A 24,442-nucleotide genomic window follows, 5' to 3' on the forward strand; every position below is an offset into this window, starting at 1 on the left:
CAGGAGGAAAAGCACAGGATACGTGCCCATGTGCTTGGTGGAGAAGGCTTGGGAAATCCTTACACAAGCACTGCCTGTAGAGAAATGCCTACAGAGCCACAGCCACCATCACGCTGGTAGAGCAGCTTTTCTTACGCAAGGGCACAAATGTGAAATGGGCGGGTTTTCTCTCTCCCTTGTTCATTGTCCTGAAGCATGGATCTCAAAAACTCTGGGTGAGCATCCCCAGGTGCCCTTGGGTGAGATAAGGCACATCAAGAAGAACATGAGGAGGGACAATTCGCCCAGAAGAGTTCTGACGCAGACAGGGAGGAAAAAAGTTTGCTCACAGCAGCTACAGATATGGCTCAGGGCCCTGTATAAGAGGTGAAATAAGTGTCACATCTGGGTCACGAGAAGATAACTACAAGCCAGCTTAGCTACAGGCAGAGATAGCTTGTGACAGCCAGCCACACTTGGTAATTGCATGCTTTGTGTGATAGATAGCAGGACCAGAAACAGCTAACTTATTAAAACTTAGGGCACGGGCAGTGTCCAAAAATATACCCAGGATTACAAGGATACCCTTGTAATCACCAATTACCCCAAGCACGCAACAGTATTTTTATGCAGAGTTTATGCACTTTTTTTATGCCAGCTTTAAGCCTGTCTGCAGGACTGACAATTCCCAGCGTGATGTGAAGTGCAAGGTCCTGGGCTGTGCTGTGAATTCAGTCTGAGTACATCTATTAGGGATGTGGAGTCAGTGAAAGACTGTGGCAGCATGAAATCACCCCTCCTCATCCTGTTCTGTTCCAGGGACGGGAGCAGCTTTCTTGCAGAGGCTGTGGCTCTGCAGATGTAAATTCTGTGTGGGCATGTTCAGAACCATATTCAAATGCCCAGCTAGGTGATGCAAACTGATGAACTTTGCTGGTTTGGATTTGTTCACAGATTTTCCTGGGAGCACATTGTCCTGGCAAACCTCATACCATTTCAGCTATCAGCTTCTCTAATCCTAAGGCTTTTGATGGACCAGGTACCATGTGTCTTGACCACATCCACTGTAAAAGCATAAGGAAGATATAAACACCCTATAACATTATTTTCATAAGAACATTGTCATATGCTCACTTGAGATCTGGACTGAGTTAGAACTGCTGGGTGTTCCAGTACTGCACAGGTGTGATAGAACAGGACTAATGTTAACTTGTCTCCCTAGGCTATATTGCAGTGCCATTTGAGGTCACTCACCCCAAAATGACTTTTGGGACGTAATTTTGTCGTACCTACCTCTCTGTGCAACAACTTGAGGAATTCCTGCTTTCACATTACTGCCCACCACTCCTTCAAAGCAGGGTGTTAATAAGAGGTAAAGCAAAGCCTGCAAAAAATGGAGAAAAAAGGTGTTTTCTTTTTTGCTGGGATCAGCCCAGGTACCTGACCATAACACAGGTGAGCTGTACTGGCACAGCTGAAAGAACAGCACAGGTGTGGAGCCTGGCAGGGGACGGGGAAAGGTGGGTACCTCAGAATTGCTGACAGTGCTGACAGTGCTGTGCCTCCCTGCCCAGCACCGAGCAGCCGTGGGAAGTGCTCTGCCTCACTTTGCCACTCTTCCCGTGCTAGCAGGAGTGCTATATTTAGGCAGCCTCTGTGTTCCAGGAGTCCTGTTAATCCAGTCCCTGAAACGCTAACAGAGGAAGCCAGGGGGTGGACAGGAAGCTGGTGGATGGCCCCAAAGCATACAGCTGGTGGAAAGCTGCTCCTGTTGGGCCCAGTTCAGCTTGGCGTCACCTATAGTGTAATCTACGTGTGCTTCCCTGTCCTTGGGTCCAGCTACGTGCCTGAGCATCGCCTGCATGCCAGTATGAGGGTATCAGTCTGGGAGGCAGGGAAGTACTGTGAGGGTGGGGGAAGCAGCAGGATGTCAGCAGCAGCAGTGAGGGCACAACTGGGCAACCTAGCTGCAGGGACATGTCCCACGTCCATATGACATTCAGACGCAGCATGTAAGAACCTGGGTGTGCCAGCAGCGCTCACACAGAGCAGCCCACACATGGAGGTGTGAGATAGTGGTGGCGGAAGCAGCAGAGGAGCATAAGCTGGAGGGAGGCTGATTGTGTGGCACCCTTCTGTAGGTGCTCTGCTCCCCGTGTGCCTTGTAATCACCAGCACAGCGACAACTCACCCAGCATGAGGAAAACAAGCAGTCTTTAAAGCCTCCCAACCTCCCTCTGGTCTCAGGAGCCCACTTGCAGCAGGAGAGCTGCACTGTGCAAAGCCTCACCCAGCCTTGGTTGCTAATCTGTCCTCTGCTGTTCCTCACTCTAGTCCTCATGGACTTTCCTGGCCAAGGCGAGAACCATTTCCCTAGACAGTACAATGGGGCACATGTCTAACACTTCACAGTATCAAGGAGGTCAAAGTCACTCCCATTTTCCACACAGGGAAAAGGAGTGGAGGCAGGAAATGAGATGCCCCAAGGCTAGGGGATGAATCAGTAGCAGAAGCAAAATGAAAACTCAGAACTTCCTGTCCCTTTACTCATCTCCTTGAACACTGTTGATGATTAAGCTCTTAAAAAGTTAATGCAGTTGATGACCTCTACATCTCTGGTCAGTGATTAGGGCCCCAGTGTATTAAATGTGGAAAAGAATAAGCACAGTTTCAAAGAAACGGGAGGAAAAAAACAGAGAACAAGGAATTTCTTTTGTGGCTACAACATAAACGTTGGGTTCCCATTATTCCCACAGTGCCTCTTCAAGTAAGGAAGGAAGTTGCTCTAGTTCTGCCCCTGTGGGTCCACTGAGATTTGAAATCGGCTTAAGCCACAGCTACCACCAAGAGGCAATGCTATGGTTACACTTCCTCCCCTGCACATAGTTTCTGCCCCCCCTTCCCTCTCATCAACACGACCACTCCAGCAGGCATATAAGGAACCAGCCCAGGGAACTGATCAATTGTAACATCAAAAAGTCTTTTCCTTTCTGCTGGGCTATCACTGCACAGCAGTATGAAAGCTTATGCTGACACAAGGGATGAGGTGCCAGATGAGAGGAACAAAAGGCTGGAGAAAGGGATCTTCAGCCTCCCTCCTTCAGGGATACTGAAACTGCTCAGGAAAGTTCATCTCCTCTGTTCCCTCAGCTGCTGTGAGCCCAGGGAGCAGGAACGGGTGCGACTGTGTCCGAGGGTGACAGAAAGCAGCACACTGACTCTGCAGCTTTCTGTTGCTTTGTTCCCAAACAGATGGAGTTGACTCAGATTTTTTGATGCTTCTACTTAGTTTGTCATTAGAAGACAGAGTCATTTACTGCTCTGTGTGTGGGGTGACTATCCACAGGGCTGAAATTGCCTATCCTTGCATTTCATCTGCATTATTATTTTCAATGGACTCAATTCAACTCTGTCTCCTTCAAGGGTGCTGGTTTCACTCCATGAGGAAGCCCAAACAGAGCGCTCATCTTCTTTCCAGTGGTTTTAGGTTTGGGCTTTTAACCTTTAGGCTTTCCAAACTTGGGTAAGTATGCTGTGCTGGTGAAGGGCATGATGAACATGTGAACAGAGTGGTTTTGGCTGCAGCCAGAGAGACTTCTTCCTGGAGAAAGCAACCCTTTCATCCCTCTGCTTGTGTAGGAAGGAAAAGAAAGGTGAGGTAGTGTGGTGCTTCACCCCGGGAACTAGCAGGAAGCTCTCCTGTGGCATTTACTGCTTTATGAAAACTGCTTTTTTTTTCCCTTAAAATTAGGGAACGTGCCAATTTTCAAGCATTCACAATCTTGTTGTTAGCACTTTTGCTTCTTTAGTGGTCTTCTAGCTTCTTTCAGTATCTGATATGATGCCAAAACAAACCAAACAACAAAACTCACTGTAGTAAAATATAAGCTCAAAGATTCGCTGGGACACTATGGTGGAGCCACATCAGAGCTATAATGGTGAAAATGTGTATTTGGGCTCAGAGCCTCAGCTCTAAAAAAACTCATACTGTATTTTCAGGGGCACAAGAAAGGTGTTACATACTGAGTATGGACAACTTAAGTCCGGAGCTAGGGCTTGAAAATTCTTGTTTCATCCAGAAGGACACAGCAACAGTCTCTGAGGTAGTATGGAAAGGGATTGTGGCATTATAATACACATGTTCCACAAGAATGTCATTTTTATACTCAACAACAGTGAAAAAAGGGAGTACCAGGAGAGGACTGGAAACCAGGACATCACCATGATGCTGTATGGGGAACCCATCATGAAAATGATGTGGAAAATTCTTCCCTTGTATTAAAAAAGAAGGCATCAGAACTGGAAATGGTCCAATGAAGGGCAAGTATGGAATGGCTTCCATCCATGGTATCACTAAATAGACCAGAACTTGCTAGCTGGCAAAAACCGAGGGGGAACACAACAGAAGTCTATTAAAAAAAAAAAAGAATGTAATGGAAAAAAATGAGTAGGAAATGACTGTTGTCCCGTCCAACACAAGAGCCAGCCATGGATCCTTTCAATCTAGCAGATGATGGTTCAAAGCCTATGAACAAAGGTGGTCTCCACAAGCAGCTAGTTCATCTTTGGAACTCCCTGCCAGGGGACACTTTAAGAGCCAGAACCACGTATAATCTACAAAGTAAATGGGCAATCTAATGGAAGGCAAAAATCATCAAAGACTATGAAATGCGGTGACACTAAACCCTGCCAAAGAACGCCCCGGGCTGCAGAGAACTGGGAGGATGCCCCAGAGAAGTGTCACTGGATAGTTAACATGTCCCTCAGCATCCACCACTGGCTGCTTCTGGAGACGGTAGGATGCTGGGCTAGACAGGCAATGGGGCTGACCTAGCAAGGCTGCTCTCATGCATAAGAAGACAGAGTTAAATTAGCCATGTATTGCAAACCAGGCCGATGATAACAAATCTTTGTGGCAATCCACTTTTCAAAACTTACTGCATCTTGAGACCTGATTCTGCTACTGTGTGCACGCACTCAGGTGGACCCAGCACTGAGCCCATTGCAAATCAATTGCCTTCTTATGCCTATGGGTTGCTGTACAGAGGAAAACAGTTGCCTGGTCCAGCCCTGGGTTTTTCTTTGTAGCTGCAGTTTAAGTGAATATGAAGTACACCATTAAACTGTTATGGTAATTTATCCTTACACTTTCTGCTCAACAGGTTTGCTTTGTTTTAAAAGTATGTTTCTGTGATACTTATAGCTATGTATATGTAAGTTTGTGGTTACAGTAGAAGAGACAGGAAAACCTTGGTTCCCACAGGAAACGTAACTCGACCTCTTGCAAGCAGGTAACACTTTTGCCGTATCAGTGTGATAAAGAACTTCAATGAGAGACAAATCCTGCCAAGGTTTACACCTGCGTGCAACTGCTTGATGTGACTAGCTTCAGAGTGGTTAATGAGACTTTTCCATGATTCAGATGCTGCTGGAGGATGCTTTTGGGTGGGAATGGGGCCTAAGACAATTCCGGCTGCCAGTAAATGGTGTGTTAAAATCACAGCACCATCTTAGCAGTGCTGGACCTGTTTCTGGAGGATAGGGTTTGCTTCTGTGTCTGCGGAGGTCTCTTGATGGGGCAGGAACTTTTTTCCTGTGGGCCTAGGGTCTCGGGGTGGGGGGCACAAAATACAGCTTTGTGTGCGTGGAGGAAGAGATGGGAATGGAAAATACCCCTACGCCCCACCCCACGGGCAATGCCTGTAGCAGCAGCCTAACACTGACCCTGCCGTCCTCCTCCAAAAACGCCGGGGGCTGACTGGCACACGGCCCCCTTTCCTTGCCCAGGCCTCGGGGCAGCGGCAGGCTGGGGGGCCCACAGCAACCGGCCCGACTGAGCCCGTCTCGCCCCGTTCTGCCGCCTCGCCCCACGGCCCTGCCGCGGACACGCGTGAGCTCCGCCACACACCCCCATCCGCCCCATCGGGGCTATTGTTGGATTGCGGACAGCGGCGGTGCCAGGGGCACCGCTGCCACGGCTGCCCCCCTCCCCATCCTCCTTCTCTCTTTCTCTCCCCGCGAATTTACCCAGCAGTGCTTTGGTGCGGGCGCGTTTCCGCCGGTTTTTCCTGTTGGAGAAGGGAAGGGGGAGCTGTTTTCTTTCTCTCCCTCCCTCCCCGCTCGCAGTATATTTTGTATCCCTTTTCTCCTCCTCCTCTTCCTCCTCCCTCTCCTCCTCCTCCTCCTCCTCCCCCTCCTCCCCGGCTATCTTTGTCTGGCTCGCAGCACCCCACTCCAGCCGCGCGCCCGTGCCCCGCCGCCGCCGGGACGCGCAGCCGCTGCCCGTCGGTGCCCGGCGCCGTTTCATGCGAGGGCAGCGCCGCGGGAAGAGCTCGGAGGCGGCGGGGGCTCCGCCGCGACGCTGGGCGTGAGCTTTTCCCAACCCCCCCATGCAAGAGCGGGGCCGCGGTTGCCGGCTCCCGGCGTGAGCGCCGCCGCCCCGGCCGGGCCGAGCCGAGCCGTGCCATGCCCGGGCAAAGGGTGCACCGTGAAGCTACCAGAGGCTGCCGGCCCCGGCGCCGCTCCTGCCGCCGCCGCCGCGACATGGTGTGAGCCCGCTGCCGCCGGGCACCCACCGACCGACACACCGAGCGAGCGAGCGACCGGCCCGGGCACCGCCGCCCGCCTCGGAGGGACCCAGCCCCGCAGTGCACCGCGGGGAGACAGACGGACCGCAGCACCCCCTCTCCTTCCTTCCTCTCTCCCTCCTTCCCTTCCTTCACCTCCCTCTCCCCCTCCTCCTCCCACCATCCATCTATCTATCCATCAGCCCCCCCGCCAACCCCTCCCAATGCTGAAGAGTTTCACCCCGGCGGGGCTGGAGTGAAGAAGGGAAGGGCGGAAGGGAGGAGAGGAGCTCCGCGCAATTCACAGCTGCTCCGGGGAGGGGGAAGCGGCGGCCTCGCTATTATTTAACAGAGAAGAAAAAAATAAGAAGGAAAAAAATACATATATAAAGGAAGAGACGGGAAAATGGCGAACGATTCTCCTGCAAAAAGTCTGGTGGATATCGACCTTTCCTCCCTGCGGGTGAGTGCCGGGGTGGGGATCCCCCCGGGGCCGGCGCTCCCCTGGCCGGGGCTGCCGGGCCGGCGGTGGTGGTGGGAGCGGCCGGGTCCGGGGCTGGGTGCGGGTCCGGTGTCGGGGCGCGGGGGGGCGGCGGCGGCGTGCGGGGAGCCCCGCGGGGGGAGCGCGGCCCTGGGCTGCTTTTCCTTTGTTTGCATGTATTGGCATGTGCGTGGAAAAACAGGGCGCAACAGCTGCACGCCGCCAGCAGCCATCGCCTGACAAAGTGTAACCCCGCTTCTCTTTCCCCCCCCTCACCCCCACCCCTCTCTGCCCCTTCTGCCCACCAGGACCCCGCTGGGATTTTTGAGCTGGTGGAAGTGGTTGGCAATGGCACGTACGGGCAAGTCTACAAGGTTTGTGGCAGCGTTTCTTCTCTTTTTATTATTGCCGTTTGTCGAGAGGGTACCCGGTGGCTGTGCCGGGCTGAGCGCTCGGCGGAAGGCGAGCCGCCCGCTGGGGTTGGGGGTGATAAAAATGTTGTCATTGTTACTGCCCGTGACAAGTTTGGCAGCCTCTCGGTTTCAGCGTTTACAGCGGGGCAGGAATTACTTTCCCGAGCGCACATCCTGAAATGGTGATAAAATCCTTTATTGTCCTTATTCCCCCCAACTTCTCCCCAAAGAAATAACCGAACGAGGTGGACACTGTCGGGGTGTGTTGTGGCTGTACAAATAGGTCCATGAGCTTATTTAAAATCGCTGCTGGAAGTCCTGATGGAAGTTGCTGCTGCTGCGGTGACTTTAGACAAAGGCATTGGCCTTCATTAAGATTGTCACCCGGTTTCCTTGTTGGAAAACCGTCAGAGTGCTGAAGCTGCGGAGTCGGGAGTGAGCGGTGCCACATCCAACCCTGCATGGTTTTTGGGGGGGGGGGGGGATTCAGGGTGACAATGATAAGCAATCGAAGCAGGGAAGCTTATTTTGTGAAAATCAGAATTCGCAGAATAACCTGTTTGACAAGTGTGTGGCTTTAAAAAATAGAAATCGGAGGGTGCCCATATGGATGTGAAACGAGCCTGCCTTTTTCTTCTTCCCCTCCAGTGTGCAGTCAGTGGAACAAACAGATCTTGAGATTCCATGACTTTGCAGTGAGCGCTGGCTACCAGGATGACTAATTATTCACACAGTCCTAATACTTGGCGAAAGGCTGAAGGCTCCGGCCTTAAGCTGTATAGAAATGAAAGGCACATTTGCAGGGGGAAGGAGAGGTAACTGGAGGTGACCGATTGTGCCTATCTGCTTTGTATTTATTTTATTTTCTATTATATTTATTTATTCTTTTGCTTGTAAACAAAGCAGAATAATTGGTGAGTTTCCCTGATGGCAAGATACTGCTGCTTGCAGCTCCAGTAACTAAATAAAGCACTTTGGTGCCTCTTCGGCAAACAAAACACATATCAGTTTGTTTTGAGGGCGTGAACCTCAGCCTTAGTACTGATGGAGAGGTAGTCTGCCTGCGCCGCGCGAGTTGCATGTGAAGACTGGAGGTGGAATAACCAGGCTGCTGCTGTTGGCAGAAGGCTGGGGAAAAGGATGTGGCTCAGAAGGCCAGAGAGGAAGGGGGAGATGAGTGAGAAGCTGCACTTCATAGAATCACAGAATGGTTTGGGTTGGAAGGGACCTTAAAGCTCATCTAGTTCCAACCCGCCTGCCATAGGCAGGAGCACCTTCCGCTAGACCAGGTTCCTCAAACCTGACCATTCATTTTTTAACCCCTGGCATTTAATTTCTGACAAATTAAATGGCACCGTTTGTGTATTTTCTGTAGTGCTTCTGCTCCCAGAGCTTGCATCACCTGAACCCTTCTTACATAAAGAAAAAAAAACTAGGGCGTGAATGTGTGGCTTGAAACTCTCCTGTTAATTATTGCAATTCGGTGCATTGTTTCTCGGCTTACTTGTTAATACTTTAACTTAATGAGCGAAGTCCTGGGTGGTTTAACAGTCTTGACAATAGAAATCTTAGATTTCATTTTCCTTGGGTATGCTAGAACCCTCCTGGAATAGTTAGCATTAGAAATGAAACTCAGCATACGCATATATTGACTTGGAAGAGTGAATGACACCTAAGGTCTGAGGGGCATCCGTGTCGCTCTGATAACAGGGGGAGCAGGAGGCGGTTTCTGTCAGGGCGTTAGTTTAAGTGTGTGTCTGATGAGGTTTTCCCCTGCCCTTTCTCATGGTTTCCTCTTGCCTGGTGACTGAGGGCATGGTGCTTTGGGTGCCAGGGATAAAAGAGATAGGTAAATACTGCTTTACTTTGGAGCCTGTTGGACAGTAATGTATTGTCAGCTTGGATTGTCACTGCTGCTTCTTAGGCATTTGTCCACCTTTGTGTACAGAGTCTTGACATGTGGACAACTAACAGGGTTGTATGTAAACAAAAAACACCAAAACAAAGAACTTCCCTTGTTGTGATTAAACCTGGGCTTTCTTCTTAAAATAATGCAGTTATATTAAAAAAACATAGATCAGTGCAGTAGGATTTAGCTTTTCTCAGCCACTCTTTTGTTAGGAAAAATGCTCCAGGGACACCCAGAGATGAAACGGTGTGTCTGTGTGGTGAGGGCTTTTGGAGGAACTGCATAACTGAGGGAAAAACGTGGTTATGCTGTGTTTGCTTGTTGCTTTCCGCTTTCCTCCTACCCAGCAACCTCTCCTCGGAATCCCTCTTCCCAGATGGTCTTACTTCCCTTTCCAGCAGGCTGTCTTCCCAAGGGACTGGTTGGGGGGGGGGGGGGGCGGAAAGGGATACGTAGGTTGTCTGTGGAGCTGTGCATGCCCCCAGATGTGCAGGGCAGTGTTAGTTTGATGTACTTCCACGCTGGTATATCGGCATCGGAGATGATGTCACCCGGGAGCGGGATTGGCTGGCTACCTGCCACTGCGGGAGGACGGAGAGAGCTGGAGAGGGCATGACGTTATCTCTTTGTCTAGCTCATACACCCCGGCGATGATACCGAAGGTCGTGTGCCATGCTGGAGAGCCTGCTTTCCAGCCCGGGTGGGAAGGGCACTGCACCGACCTGTTGAAAAGCAGAAAATAGTCCTGCTCTTCTCTTTGCCTCAGCTGGGCTTGCTGGAAATAGCTCAGCTCTGCCAAGCTAAAGATATTTCTATACATAGTTCTACCATAGCTATTTATTTAGCTATATATATAGTTGTATTGATGTATATTGGAACATGAAATACAAGGGCAGGCCTTGTTTGTTTGGCATCTAGATGCAAGTGGGGTTACACCCTGTCATGGAGCAGTGTGGATCCTCCTGGGATTTTATGCCATTAAATGGGTTGGCTTATGTGGAGTGTACTGCAGGCCTGGGACCTTGGTGGTAAGGTTTTAAAAATACTAAGTTTTCAGCTGCTGTGCTTGAAGTCTGTAGAGTTTATGTTATTTTCATCTTCATAACCTGGTTTACACTTCTCCGATGTGAAGGAGCCTTGTGTTTCAAGAGGAGCTTGTTACTCAGCAATGAATGGGGGAAGCCTGAGTTCCCCAGCCCTGGGTGCCCAAAAGAAATGGGGTGTTCTGGGAAAGTCTTTGTGCAGGGGAAGGGGCTGTGGCAGGAGTGTTTTATTCATCTTAGGGCAAAGCAGAGCTCATCCAAAGTCCTGGGGAATGGAAAGGCAGTCTGGAAGTTATTTGCCCTTTTGTAGTCAGTTCAAAATCTGGGAATAATGGCACAGAAGAAAGAAGGAAGCTTCTGCAAATTGCATCACTTGTAAGTTAGAAAGCAAAGGGTTAAGCATTGCAGAGCAGAGTTCCCTCTGAAAACACCGGCTGTGGAACCCCCTGAGTCCTTGAACACTTTTAAGGAGCCCCACGCCTCTCCTGGAGTTTGGAGAGGAGAAATTGCCCTGCAACAGGTTGGTATCAGCTGATGGGAGTGAGAGGCATGTGCGGGCTTGTGCCTGCCTGCCTGCGGCAGGCAGAGCTGGCACTGGAGCTCACCTGCATGGGGCTGGAGCCCCTGAGCCCTCTTTTAACCAGCGGAGTAGTGATGTGCCACCTTTAAGCAGTGAGGTGCAAGCAAGGGATGATGCCAGTGCACAGAATTCAGCAAAAAAACAGTGATAGTCTGTAACTGTGCTTTTGTGTGCATGCTGCTGTCTTGTGGAGTGGCTGTGCCTCCAGTCCCTGTCCCTCCTGAGCTCTCTCCTGCTTCACCTGAGCTCTTCAGCGTAGCTGGAACTTGTAGGCAGCTTACTGAATGATCAGCTGCCTTCAGGACTTTATATCTGATCTTTTGCAAATCGTGGAGAAGCATTTTTAGCATTGCTGTGGTCAGATATTAGTTTTTCACATCCAGCAGTGAGCTTCATTTGAAGTTTGGCTTGCACAAAATAAAAACAGTCCCAAAATTTGCCTTGATGGGTGTTTGCTTCCATTCTGTTTTTTCCTAGATGCAGAAATGACCTGTGAGCTAAAGGGATTGGTTAGTACTTCGCGCATATTAAAATCTCTATCATCTGATTGTTCGTGGAGGCACAAGTGTTAATTCTGTTACTGAAACTGAACTGTGTGAGGCTGCTCAGTCACTTCATTTATTTTGGGGTGCGCGTATGTGTTTTTAAAGTCAGTTAACACATTGATATAGCTGTTGTGAGTGTGCTGTTATATCTTGCAGATAGACATCCTAATTCTCTTGTAGCAGTGATGACTGGGAGGAAGGCTGGTTTTCTGTGAGTTCTGAGGCATCACAGGGGTGCACCAGGAAGAGGAGACTTAGGGATGATATTCCTAATTGCCCTCAGCACAGGCTGGTGTGGCTTTGGAAGAGCCTTGTAATAGTTAATTCATAGTGAAGGCTTCTTTTGTTGATTTATGTTGCAGCCTTCCAAAACTGCATGTAAATGATGTGTATTGTCTAACTGCTGGCTTGTAAAAGGAAATGATGTAAGATGTGATCGTTTAAATGCTGATTTGAAAAGAAATTAAAACTTGGATAAATGTTTTCCCACGCTAAGGATACTCTATTTTTGTCTTAATGGACTTTCTATCTTAGAAGGTGACTGTATTGGAGGGTAGGAAAAGAGGACAGTGCGTGGTATTCTCTACTAACTCAGTTGAATTTATTTTTTCACCCTCCCCCCCTTTTCCTTCTTTCACTGCTAAAGGGGCATCATTGTGGATTCAGATGATTTTGTTAACATGAATACAATTCCAGTCTTATCGCTATAAAGACAAACTGTGCTGAGGATCAGTGAGGTCACTGGCTTCCAGGAACTGGTTCAGACCAGCTCTCTTAAGTATGAACTGCCCTTCTTGCCTTCCTGCTCGGACTTTTCGTGGGTTGTATTGCAATGGGAGAGTTTTCTGTTGGAGAAACCAGGAGGGACCAGGCAGTGGCTGGAGAATACTGGCATTTATCTGGGTCCTGCAGCTAGATGTTTGTGCCTCTGTTCTCCCTCAAATTGGCTGGACTCTTGAGCAGTTCTCCATCACCCAAATCCTTCTTAATTAAGTATACAAAAGCTAGGCAGGTGGCCAGTGGGGATTACTGATACTTATTTTTATTAAAAAAGAAAAAAAAGAAAGCAACCTGCTAGTTGTGGGTAACTGCGTGTCCCTCTTGTTCTTCCTCCCCCAGTCCATCTGTCTGTTTGTCAAAACATCCCTTCTTTTGTATCTTGTCTTAAATCAAATTGCAGACTCCTGGGCAGGGACTTCTTATTCCTGGAGTAATCGTAAGAGGCACTCTGAGACCTGGCTGTGTGCAGGGATTCGGGATGGTAGATGTGACAGAACACAGTCTTATGCTGACTCCGAGGAAATTGTCTCAGGTTTCTGTAGGGAGATTTTTTCTATGGAAGAGGATAAAATTTCAGTTGAAATAGTCTTGTACTCTCTCCTTGCTTTTTATGTGTGTGTGTGCTTGCTTCCTGTTGGCAATGGTAGGGGTCATTTCCCCAGGCCTACAAAGGTGGATGGTTTTCCCCATAAAGCTCTCTGCACCTCACTCTGGGCATGGAGAAGGTGAGCTTTGTTCGTGAAGGCCGAGGATAGGGATTCTTTTTAGTTTAGGGGTACTGAAGCACGAAGGGGAGGAAGAACAGAATGTACACCTTCTGTGCCTTGCTTTAGTTTTGCTCTCTCCTGGTAATGGAAATTTTGGTGACTTGTCAGCTTCCAGGTACCAGAGCATCAGCGGTAGCATGCAGAAATGCTTTCTTTGGCCTCTGTGATGATGGCAGGTCTGCGCCTCCCACCCTAGGGGATGATATAGAGGAATGTCCCCAAAGGGAATCCAGCATTACAAGAGGTGTTCACCCTTTGCATTTCCCTGCCTTCAGCGTATACATTTTTTAGTATAAGTTTCTGGACTAGAACGCCAGCTGACTTTTCTCATGTGGTCTAGCGTGTGTTTTTGTATACACATTATGTTCTAGTCATCGTCTTTTCAAGTGGTGCTTTCTGTTGCGGGAGTGATTTCAGCCGAGTCGGTTATGTACCTCCCTTCTTGAGATCTGTTTTCCTTGGAGGAAAGTGATTTTTTTGTTTTTCCCATTTTACATTTCTGACTGTACACCGGCTCCACCAGAAGTGTTTCTCCCTGCCTTTCGATGACGTTCATATTTAAGCTCAATAGCATCGACTTGCACAATGTGAGCTTGACTGTAGTCAAAAGTTACAGTCAGATCCTTATCTGCGGCGTTATTTTAGGTCCCAGTCCAAAGAAAGTGGTGGAAAGAATTTGACTTGCTTGAACGAGAGGTGGATTTGGGAGGGGATCTCATAGCTTTGCACAAGAGTTTTGTTATCAAATACCTTACGCTTGTAGCATTATGGTCCCTGATTGTTTCTCAGGCCGGCACAGGCTCAAGGAAAGATACTGTTGGCTCTAAAATCAGGCTGCTATGGGAAGGGGGAGGAAAAAACCCACGACTGTGCATACTTCTTGGGAACTCTGAGGTAGCTTTGAATGTAGAGGACGTGGAGATCTTGGCGTTACACCTCTGTATTACTTCCAAAGTGTGTTTTCTGCCTTGAATGAGGTATGGAACACTTGCACAGAGGTACAAAATACAACACTGATTACAAGCTGCAGAGTGCTGCCAAATGGTCAATACGCTGTTGGGAAGTTCATGATGCCTCCATGCAGCCCTTGTTCCTAGTCCCTTGTCCTGTCCTGAGCAAGGCTTGCTGTGTCTCCTCCTGGGTGGCCGGGGACTCAGCAGTCCTAACTTCTGTGGTATTGATTTCAGTGTTAGAGAAGGGGCAGAGCAGCTTTCTGAAGGAGAAGCGAGTACAGACAGGAGACATGGTAGTCCTGCAGTCAAAGCAGTCCCTTGCTCTCCTGGGCTTTGCTGTCCTGCAGCAGAGTGAAATCTGCTGCTCCGAATGTAATGAATAACTGCAATTTGACCTCAGTGGTGGTGTTGGTTTTAATTTGCTGCTGAAGAAGGATGAAATCACAGAGACTGGGGAATGCAGATGCTCACCCTTGCAGGGGACTTGCACTTCTGAGGCACATAGGGAACAGATAGATGTATGGATAGAGTAGGCTTTTGTCCACTTCATTTGGAAATTGGTGCAGCTAACTCCTGTCTCGAGTACCCCGTAGCAGGCATGAAGGGTGTTGACACCTCCCTGGGGTTCTCCCATGTCCTCCTCTTGCTTGATCTTGCATCATACTCATAAGTGAAGGAGCAACTCTATGGGAAAATGTGGAGTTAGGAAGTGATAGTGGGAGAGCTCAGAGAGAAGCAGCCCACTGAAGGCGAATTTACAAAGGAAAGAAGAGGGAGCAGAAGGAGAAGCTCGCTTAAATAGTAAGAGTGACTTGATGGACTATTCATAGTTGAGGGAAACAAAAAGTAGTGTGGAGTCAGGGGAGTGCTTAATACAAGAAAAAGTGAGGGACAGCTTAACTGTCAGTAATAACCACATTAGCATATATAATTCCATATTAAACCCCATATATGTTATGAAAGAGATCTGCTTTTACCCGTGGCGGGTCACTAACCACCAGGCTTTGGGCTTATGCAGACCAGGGGAATGTTTATTGACACAGGTTTTTGTGCTGATTTCAGCATGGCCCAGGCAGAGGAGACCTCCTTCAGCCCACTTAGCGGTGTTGTGACCATGTGCTGGAATAATTGATGTCTTCTGGGGGAGATTGTTCAACACTCCTGGCAAAATCCTTCTTTCCCACCAAAGCTGCACCTCCCTGGGCTGCTCTGCCACTGTAGCTGTCATTACTGCTGTACAAACAGGACACTGCAAGTGCCAGCAGGTCCTGATCAGCCTGTCTAGTAATAAAACAGCTAATGTGGTAAAACTCCTAACGTGGATGCAGTTATACTGGTATTGTAGTGCTTATCTGGTATGTCTCCGTCACCTCCCTTTGGAGCTGTCCCACGGCATGTTGATAATCCCTGCTCTGTGTGCAGGGATCACAGTGACTCATGGTACCTGCGGCTGAAGGAGCTGCATGGGCTGTAGGCACACGCTTTCTGGAGCAAGGCAGCACTGCCCCTGCAGAAGGTGTGCTGTGGGCTGGGGTCAGCAGCATGGCTACTGGGGCTGTTGGTGGTGCATTGTGGCTGTTTGTAAGCTTCTTCCCTTGCCCCTCTGTGCCTCCAGTGCCCCAGTATCTCCCTGGCTTCAAGGTTGCTGGGACTGCCCACTTGCCTAATGCTCTTTCCACCAGCCTGGCCAGGGAAGTCCTAAAAGATCCAGGTTGAACGGGGCTTTGAGCAGCCTGGTCTAGTGGAAGGTTGATGATCTTTAAGGTCCCTTCCAACCCAAACCATTCTACAGTCCCTTTGGGAATCCTGTGTTTGCAGCTTTGGAGGCATGGGTGCTGCTCTGCTCTGCACCTGCCTCTGAAGGCTTTCCTTCTTCTAGTGCCACTCTCCACACGTAAATGCTGGTCTTCATGTCCACACATAACACCCATCTGCTTGGTCATTGGCTCCTTACTCTGTAATGTACTATCCCCAAATGTGGCTTTGGCTTTCAGTATGCTTCTGGAGTCCCCTTCGTTTCACTGGACATTTTAGGGCTCTCAAAATCGGGCTGGTTTAAGTAACTTCCTGAGGTAGTTCACTCCTGCTGGTTTACCTCAAAGCTGATGAGCTTCTTCTGGGATTTTTTGCAACAGTTAAAAGTTACTTTAAGTCTTAAAACCACAACAGGCCATTTTCAGTTAACCTCTGGTAGGTTTCAATGGTTTCTTCCCAGGATTTTGTGAAAGTAGCTGTAGGGGATGACAGTGAGCAAGAGTTCATGATTCTAATTTAAACAGTAAGCTCAAACCAAAATAAACTTGTCTCAAAACTTGCCCCCTGCACTTCAAGCTATCTAATGGTATTGGGTTGTTTTGTTTTCAAACCCAGGAAATAAAAGCTTAACGTCAATGGGCCTTAATGTGTTACAGCAAAGTATACTATGCTGTATTTGGATTTATGTGTCTTAAAGTCCAGGACCCCCCAGCATTATTGCAGTTTATAATTTTTCTTCGTTCTTGTGCTTCACAAGGAAAATTCAATAGAATAGCTAGAAGGAAGCACAACTGTACCCATTTTGCAAGGTTGTTGTCAAGAGGGAATACTTGTGCACCAGTTCCCGCAAGAATTATTATGACTATTGCAGTAGCACTTGTTAGTGAAGCTTAGGGTCCATCAGCATTTCGATTTTCTTTATGCACCCCTTACCTGCTAGGGTTTATAACTTGGGTACAAGTGTTCTTTGTATTTTGTAGTGAAAGCTGCGGACAGAACATCTGGTCAGTAGTTTAGAGCTTGTTTCTGTGCCCTGGGTGTGGATGGTACTTCTGAAAGGTGCTTAAATAGGGTCTGCTATAGGCCTATTGCCCCTCTGAGCTGGGTGGACTTTATTAATTATAACAGAAGCTTATGGTGAATGTCTCAGTTGTATGTCTTTTAGGTGTCTAAGTATGTCTTCTAGATGTCTAAGGTTGGCAGGTTGATGCCCCCCTTCTTCTACCCATACCATGCATGTAGTAGCTCCTACAGTCTATTGTCTTTGTGAGGTATATAGTAGGAATGAACGTGCCTCTATACATGGATATGCAAAAGTGCCTGGCATATAAAACCCCTCTTGCCCATCACTGGGAAGAGAAGCATCCCTTTACCCAGAAGACTCATAAATAAGTGACTGGCTTTTGCATGTATTTACCAAAAAGTGAATGTGCTTTCCCTCAGTATCTCTGCACCTTCATATGAAGGCTGGGAACTTACATATAGATGGGTTTATTTCTGCAGAACTTCCGAGGGATTTGGTTGAGAAGAACTATCGGTGTGAGAAGTCAATGCCTTGTGTCTCCTCTCTTGTGCTCCCTGCAATAAGTGCTGAGGTCTTCCCTGTTAAAATAAATTATGCGTCTGCAGAGAATTCATTTATTCTAGTTTACTGTTTTTCAGGAGAGAATTACTGAAATACTTTCAAACTCCGGATGATCTTGATAGGGGTCGTAATTAAGCATCTGATATTCAAGCTGTTTTTTCAAAGGTGTGCTTCTCTACAAGGTATCCTTTCCCAGCAAACCTGCGTGGGTTTTTGTTATTTATTGTTCCCCAGCCATGTCATCGTATTGCTTCTCTGTAGCTGTGAGCTCGGATAATAAATTCAGTCTGGTTGGGATCTGATTTTTAAATTTCAGCCTGTTGTAAATCCAACTCTAATTTTTCTCTCATTAACACTTGGGGCTTTTTTGAGGCAATATAATGTGTGTTCCCCCAGTAGCTAGAGTGGACATTCCTGAAGTACTTGAAGTTTCATATTCTGCACCGTTTGTTAAACCGAACTATCAATTGCATGGTAATCTCCCGTGTAAACACAGAAGGAAGTTGTGCTCTTTTGTGCTTCTCTGATACTCAAGTTATCCACTGTGCTTTACACCCTCCTTGGGTGAGGATGTGTGAGGGAAGTACAGTGGGGAACTGATGTAATTTATTCCCAGCCACCCAGGAAATATGTGACAGAGGTACAATCCAAATCTCTGGATGCAAAGTTCTGTGCTTTGACGAGAAGAGATCCCTTTGTTGCCTTAGTGATAGCTGGGATCAGCTTTCACGCTTGCCCATGCCAAAGAGAGGGAACACTTTGCATGGTGACCCTCTGGTCTTGTAAGAGCCGCTCAGAGGAAGGGACTGAATGTTCTTGGGCAGCTGAGCGAGCCTCATGGTGCCCCTGCTTGTTTTACTTGTGTTTATGGTGGGATTGTTATGTGCCGTCTTGCAGTTGGTGAGGCTTCTGTTTATGGATGGGTTTTGCAGAAAGGCCTGCACTGAATTGCTCACATTGAACTGTATTGCTGTCTGTAACAGAGGTGAGGCGGGTATTAGGATATTTTACTGTGACTAAACAGCAGCGTTAATACCTTTAAAATTGGTATATTGATGTTTATGAGCAGATACCACATTACAGCGGTAGCTTCAGGGGCCGTCTGCTGCGTACGAGACCTCTTGGTTGGTTTAGAAAGCAAATAAATAAAATTTAAAAAGCCACCCTAACACAATGGAGCACGTTAAACCCAAAATGCAAAGTGATGCTATATCCTTAGCTTATCCTGCAGTCCGCTGTTATTTCAGCAGATTAAGTTAATGATGTACTGTCGCAGGAGAAGGAACAAAAGGCGCAGCGTTGAGAGCTGCGGGGAAGTCTCGCATGTGAAGGGCCTCCCTGATTTCACGGCACGTGTTCTATGCACCAGCACCATACCTCACACGTGATGCTCTCGTCCTGGGGCACGTTTGGAGGAGACCCTGCGCTGCAGGGGCTGGGGCTTTGGCAGGGCTGGCACACCTCCAGGCTCCCTTAAATTGTCGCCTTTGCCTGTGTTTCTGGTGTGGTCTTGTGGGGGAAGAAAGAATGTCAGGCTATGAATAGTGACGGCACAGGCTTTCTCCTCTTCATCTGTTAAAAATCACTGGAATGCTTTGAATAGCAAATTACCAAAAAACCATTTTTTCGCTTTTTCAATCTGAGCGATGGGAGGTGTGCTTTGCTCCTTACTTCCCCCCCCATGAAGCGCAACGAAATCCTCTGATCTGACTTGTCCTCGGGCGCTATGGAAAATGCTTTACACGGCTCTCTCTGTGTGTTTTAGGTTCTCGCCAAGAGTTAAATTCTGGAGTGATGACAAGTGAATATGGACAAAATGTTTCAAGTCATGTGAAAGAAATGTTACTTGCTAAATAATTTGAGTGTTAAAAGAAGGGATGGGAAAAGCTTTTCCTAGGCTTTGTGGAAGTCTTATATGGCAAGGAATAAAAATCTTTAATATTGACCTAATTTTATTTGTATTTAAGATCAAAGAGCTCTTGTGAATGAGTTGCTTGTCTTATATGTCACTGGCTTTATGGTTTTCTGAATGGCTTGAGGCAGTAAATCAGTCCTGAGCAATGCTACCTTTCGTTATGTTTCCTCTGAGGTAATGGAAGAGGTCTCTGGTTTCCTCTTCAGGAATAAAAATATATTTGTTACTGAGCAGACTTCTTTTTGGTTCAGTTGCTGAGTTTGGAGGTGCCTCCTCATGGATCAAGTGTTGTGGCAGCGCTTGCATTGGGTTTTGGGAGAGGAAGAGAGATGGGCAATGAAACCACTGTCATTGACACTGCCACTTTGGTTGTAGATCAAGTCCTTGTTGTAATTGGGGTTTGACTTTGGAGCATCCCCTTCTGCTGCTGCTCTGCATCTCTTACATTTTTGATAACAAAGTGTATAGTCAGTGTGTGCTGTTGTTTTAAGGCAGTATGTTTTGTATACATACGGTGTGTTTGCACTGGGCTGTGTGGGAAAGGGGAAGGTTTTCTTTTGTACTCCCCTCCAGTAGGATTTCCTACTGTGAAAGGAAAGGGGAAGGTGAAGCAGACATCTGAAACACCCTGGGTGGTATCTTGTTGCTTTATTCCAGTAGGGAGAGGAATCCTACTTGCTGACATGGTACAGAGCTGTGCTGAAGGTGCTGAGTCTTGGAGATGTCTCATTCTCAGTGGAGAATATACTGACCCAGTAGCACCATAATGTGGGTTTTAATCTTTCTCTGTAACTCAGATAGGAGAAGATGGGAAAAGGGAATGTGGACAGCATTTCAGATCTGCAAAGATGGCAACAACTTAGTTTGTAGATCCTTGGGAGTTTGGAAACAAAGCCAGTAGGCTTGGGTATTAAAGTGTCACGTTACTGTTAATACCCATTCGCCCTGCAGGGTCAATACGCTTCAGAGAAGAGATGAAATCTCTATGGGTGCCATTGTCTGAACTGTTGATGGATGTGAAATAGCACGTGTACATGAAAACCCACTGAAGAGGTGTGGGTGGTACAGTACTGCTGCAGTGGGGATTTGGTCTACTGAGCTTTGACTGCTAGGAGGTCTGTGTCAGTGGTGGTGGATGGTGTTGACATGGCTGAGACTCATCTCCTGCTCGGAGCTGGTGTTCCTTGTGAGAGTGAGAGGTGCCAATAAATGGAGATTCTCATAAAGCCACTTGTGTTGCTGAGCTTTACCATACCTGGCTTTTTGTCAAGGTTAGCTGGAAAGTTGGGAGTGTGTTTTCCTTCCAAGAACTCTTGGTTTAAAGCGCCATTAATTGAATGTCAGTTACCGTATGTGTTACGATAATAACCAAGAGTGGAAAGGAGTAGATTTATTTCAGTAAACATTTCACCTAGTAAAAATTTAATAGCTTGTCCGCCTTCAAAGGCCATTCCTTTTTTATCCTTTTGCAGACTGCGCACCCAGCAGCAGTACAGAGTGTTTCCCAGAGAGCTGTGTTTATAACCTGACCTTGAGATGCTGCTCTTCCCAAGAGATGGGGCTGTTCAAGGATGCTCACTCCTGAGTTTCTTTGCAAGGCGCAGATTGGGTTTGCCTCTGCTGTGCTGAATTCTGTGGGTTTCTTTTAATAGTGACTATGGACAGCTTTGAAAGATGATAAAACCAGCACGCTGAAATGACTAGGGACTTGCGTCTGAATCACAGCCGTCAGCAAAACCACCTAGTTTCGGGAACTGCTCTGCGTGATGGCAGAAAGTCTTGTGAGCGCCTGAGCCAAAGTTCTCTTCAACAAATGTGTGGTTTCATGATTTGAATGTTTTGAGGGGAAAGTTTATGAATGCCTCTGCTGTCTTAGGGCGGCAGGAATAATATCCTTTATGGATTATGCAGACTACCTGTGTATTTATAATTCAAGAGGCATCAATGTCATTTGAGAGAAAAAGAAGTGTGTTGGAATAAGAGCATGGTAGAGATAGTCTTTCTTCTGCAGTGTTCAGGTATATATTGGTTTGATTCAGATTGCTTTCCTAAAGCTATAAGTACTTTGGCTGTCCAGGGTCAGGCCCTATCTGCTGAAGTCAGTGGGAACTATACTGGGTATCAGCCTCATTGCAGCTTGGAGTTAGAGCTGTGTTGGCAAAGGCTTGCACGTTTTGATTCGAGACAATGTTCCCTCATCATGCTTGAGAGAAAAAGGTATTCTTTCTAGAAATCTTTTTGGAACATGAGGCATTTTTGAGAAGTGCCTCATGACTGAAACTTCTTTGACTTATTCTTTAATCTTTTCCTATAGAATGAATTTTCTATTTTTGCTCTTTTTTTAGTGGTGGCAGGTTTCTCCCCCTTTCTGTGGTTTGTTTTGTCCTTCTCGCTCTCTTCCCTCATACTCATCTGATGTGGGTGAATTCCTCCTGCTGCTCTCCCTTCCTCTAAACTCGATGCTCATCATCCTTTGCATTTCTTCCTCTAGGCTTGTCTGTGGCTTTTTCTTTTGCTTTTGGTGTAAAAGTAAGTAGCAAAGAGAAAGGAAATGGTTAAATCCGCATGACCTCTGGTACTGGCTGTAGTTCTGCCAAGATGAGTGAGGTTTGTTTGTATTTTCATTAATGTGTTTCGCCACATGCATTCTGTACCTTCTTTAGATCTTTTTTTTTTGTGGTCTCTTTTTACCCTGGCCTTCCAAAAAAATGAGGCTCCATCCGTTTCACCCTGTCCTCAGCACTTTTTCAACCTCAGGGCTGACTTCAGCTGTATTTTGGTTTGGGGTATGGGTCTAATCTAAAATCCTCCCAGGTTTCATGAAAAATAGATGACTAGGTAGATAGGGAGCGAGAGAGCCTGTTCTGTCTTCTCCTGCCCCCTGCTTACCTGTGAAGAAAGCCTATTAGCCCCCCTCTTTGTTGGGCACTGGAAGATGCGTGCCTGAGATGAAGGCTTCAGGTTTATCTCTGCTGGCAGCACTGGCTGTTTGCTGAGGGGTCACGGCTGTTACCTGTTGGCTGGGCAAAAAAAGAGAAGATAAAGGTCTCAGGTCTGTCTTCTGCTCCACTGGGTTAATTTATTGTTTCCCCCACATTGTCCTTCGGACAAAACTGTGGTGCCATCTCCTGAAGTTAGGGGTGTCCCTGCCGGTGGAGGTGGCAGTCAGAGGAGCCCTGTGGGGATGCTCTCTCCCAAGAGCTCCTCTCTGTGCTGGTATTGAAGGTGTGAGGTTTGTATATGCTAACTAAAGTGCATTGAAAGTCTTTGTCTAGACAAGGCACACTGCCCTTGACACATGCTAAGTCTGTGTAGTTAAAGCCTCAGGTACTTAGCGTGTATGCTAACCTCGGGTGGTAAATCCAGGGCTAGACAAGCCCCCTGAGGAGGTGGTGGACAAGGTGGGGATTTCTTTGCATTAGTCTTTGCTTCAATCTCAGTCGGTGCCTGAATGCAGGACTGCTAATAAACAGTTGTAAACCCTGGATGCTTTTGCTCTTGTCAGCTCCTGTCTGAATAGGGTTTTTTTCATGACACATACTTGTTTGCTCATGTTTCTCTTTTAAGGAAAGCAGTTAAACTAGGCAATAACCACTAGTAATTCAGTGCTCTGTTAAGCATGTAATAAACCAAGCCCCAGATCCTTTGCTCTCAAGCCATTAGAGACTGTTGCCCTTTGTTTCTCCCTGTGGGGGGAGGAGGGAATAAATGGGGCACAGCCGACTTGTTTGATATGGGAAGGACAAAAGCGAGGCCAGAGAGGGGAGCAGTGCGATGCATTACCATCCTTCCCAAAAAGCACAGGTTCAAAACCTGGCCTTTGCTCTGTGCCTGTGATGGCAAATTTGTTTAAGGAAGAGATTCGAGCTCCGCATGGCTGGGGATGGATGAAGCATCGGGTCTCAGCTCACCCCCCTGAGCAAAGCTTTTCGATGCCAGTGTGGGTGCAGAGTGGAAACAAAGCGAAGGTTTTAACCAGTGTGTGGATGTGTTTAGGACAAGTGTCTTACAGAGTTCTGGGAAACAAAATTAAGTGCCTTCTTACCTCTAAATTGCCCTTTTAAGCCTCAAACCCAACCTCTGAAAATCAGTTTGCTCTTTTACAAGGACAGCGATTTCATGCCATTTCTCCACATGATTTTGGAAACTGCATTTCCAGAGAGGAGCTTTCTTACACATAGAGAGAACAAATTTTGGCAGAATGTTTCACTCCCTTCTAGCTTCAGACTTAGGAAAATGAACTCCGTCATAACTTTTCAAAGTGTGGGTTTAAGCAAAAGCTCTCAAGGCATTTCAGTGCTGCTTCTGATGCAGCTGTTAGTTTAAGAAATCTCTTTTTAAACTGGAGGTGGCTGGTAAATATATTCAGGAGGGAAAAATGCAGCACTGATCTGGATAAACTGTAGTTTAGCTGATACTCTGAGGCTGGTGGCAGGTAAAAAGACATCCTGTCAGAAAGATAAAAGGAGAAGGATTAGTTTAAATCTAAATATGTCTAATTTTTAGCAACCTTTCCTAAAATTTTCTGTTTCTGCAACTTATTTTACCAGCATTGCCGTCCAGGAGAGAACCATCGCTCCCTGCCACCTCACTTCAACTGCTTTGTTGTAATGCTTCTGGCTGTTCAAAATTTGATGTGACTTTTAGTGCAATTCACTGTAGCACATTTAGTATGCATGAATTTTGTTTCCCGGTCTTTTGGGTATAAAGAGGTGCCCAGTGGCTGCGTAAATGCCGAATGGCAGTGTGTAAGACTGTATGCATGAGGCAACTGATAGGGATGGGGCAGGGGAGTTGAGGGAGGAGAGCAGGTTGTCCCCAAGGGTCTGAGTTCATCTTGTTGGCTTGCAGCTTCCACATGAACTGCCACCGCATCCCGTCTCTGGTTCTGCGGGTTAGCCAATGTGATCATCCCCCTGAGACTGTGTGGGCATTACGGCCTTAAGAAATGGTTCATTTAATTCATCAGGATGCTAATAACATTTGGTGGGGGAAGCTTTAAATGTGGAGTGGCTGCCCTTGAAACCTGGAGCTTAGTCACTGTTTTCCTTGCTGGTTGTGCTTCTCCCTCCTGAATGTGGCTGGGGCTATCCGCTCCCTGTGCTGGAGTGATGCTCTCCCCTTGGGAGCAGCCTGCCCCTCTGCTTTGATTCAGGCTGTACTGCCCAGGA

General features: G+C 47.4%; 1 protein-coding gene across 22 annotated transcripts in view; it reads left to right on the forward strand.

The window, feature by feature from the left end:
* Window positions 1–6,673: 6,673 nt before the first annotated feature.
* MAP4K4 (mitogen-activated protein kinase kinase kinase kinase 4) overlaps window positions 6,674–24,442 on the forward strand; it is a gene marked incomplete at its 3' end in the record, with an annotated part of 163,957 nt that continues 146,188 nt past the window's right edge. For all 22 annotated transcript variants that reach the window (XM_080614249.1, XM_080614267.1, XM_080614260.1 and 19 more), the window contains exons 1-2: window positions 6,674–7,008; window positions 7,335–7,400. In XM_080614249.1, coding sequence (XP_080470375.1) covers window positions 6,952–7,008; window positions 7,335–7,400 — 123 coding nt within the window. In that variant the 5' untranslated portion in view covers window positions 6,674–6,951. The remainder of the gene's footprint in view (window positions 7,009–7,334; window positions 7,401–24,442) is intronic.

This window comes from Psittacula echo (assembly GCF_963264785.1).
Source record: "Psittacula echo genome assembly, chromosome: 3".
NCBI classification, from domain to species: domain Eukaryota; kingdom Metazoa; phylum Chordata; class Aves; order Psittaciformes; family Psittacidae; genus Psittacula; species Psittacula echo.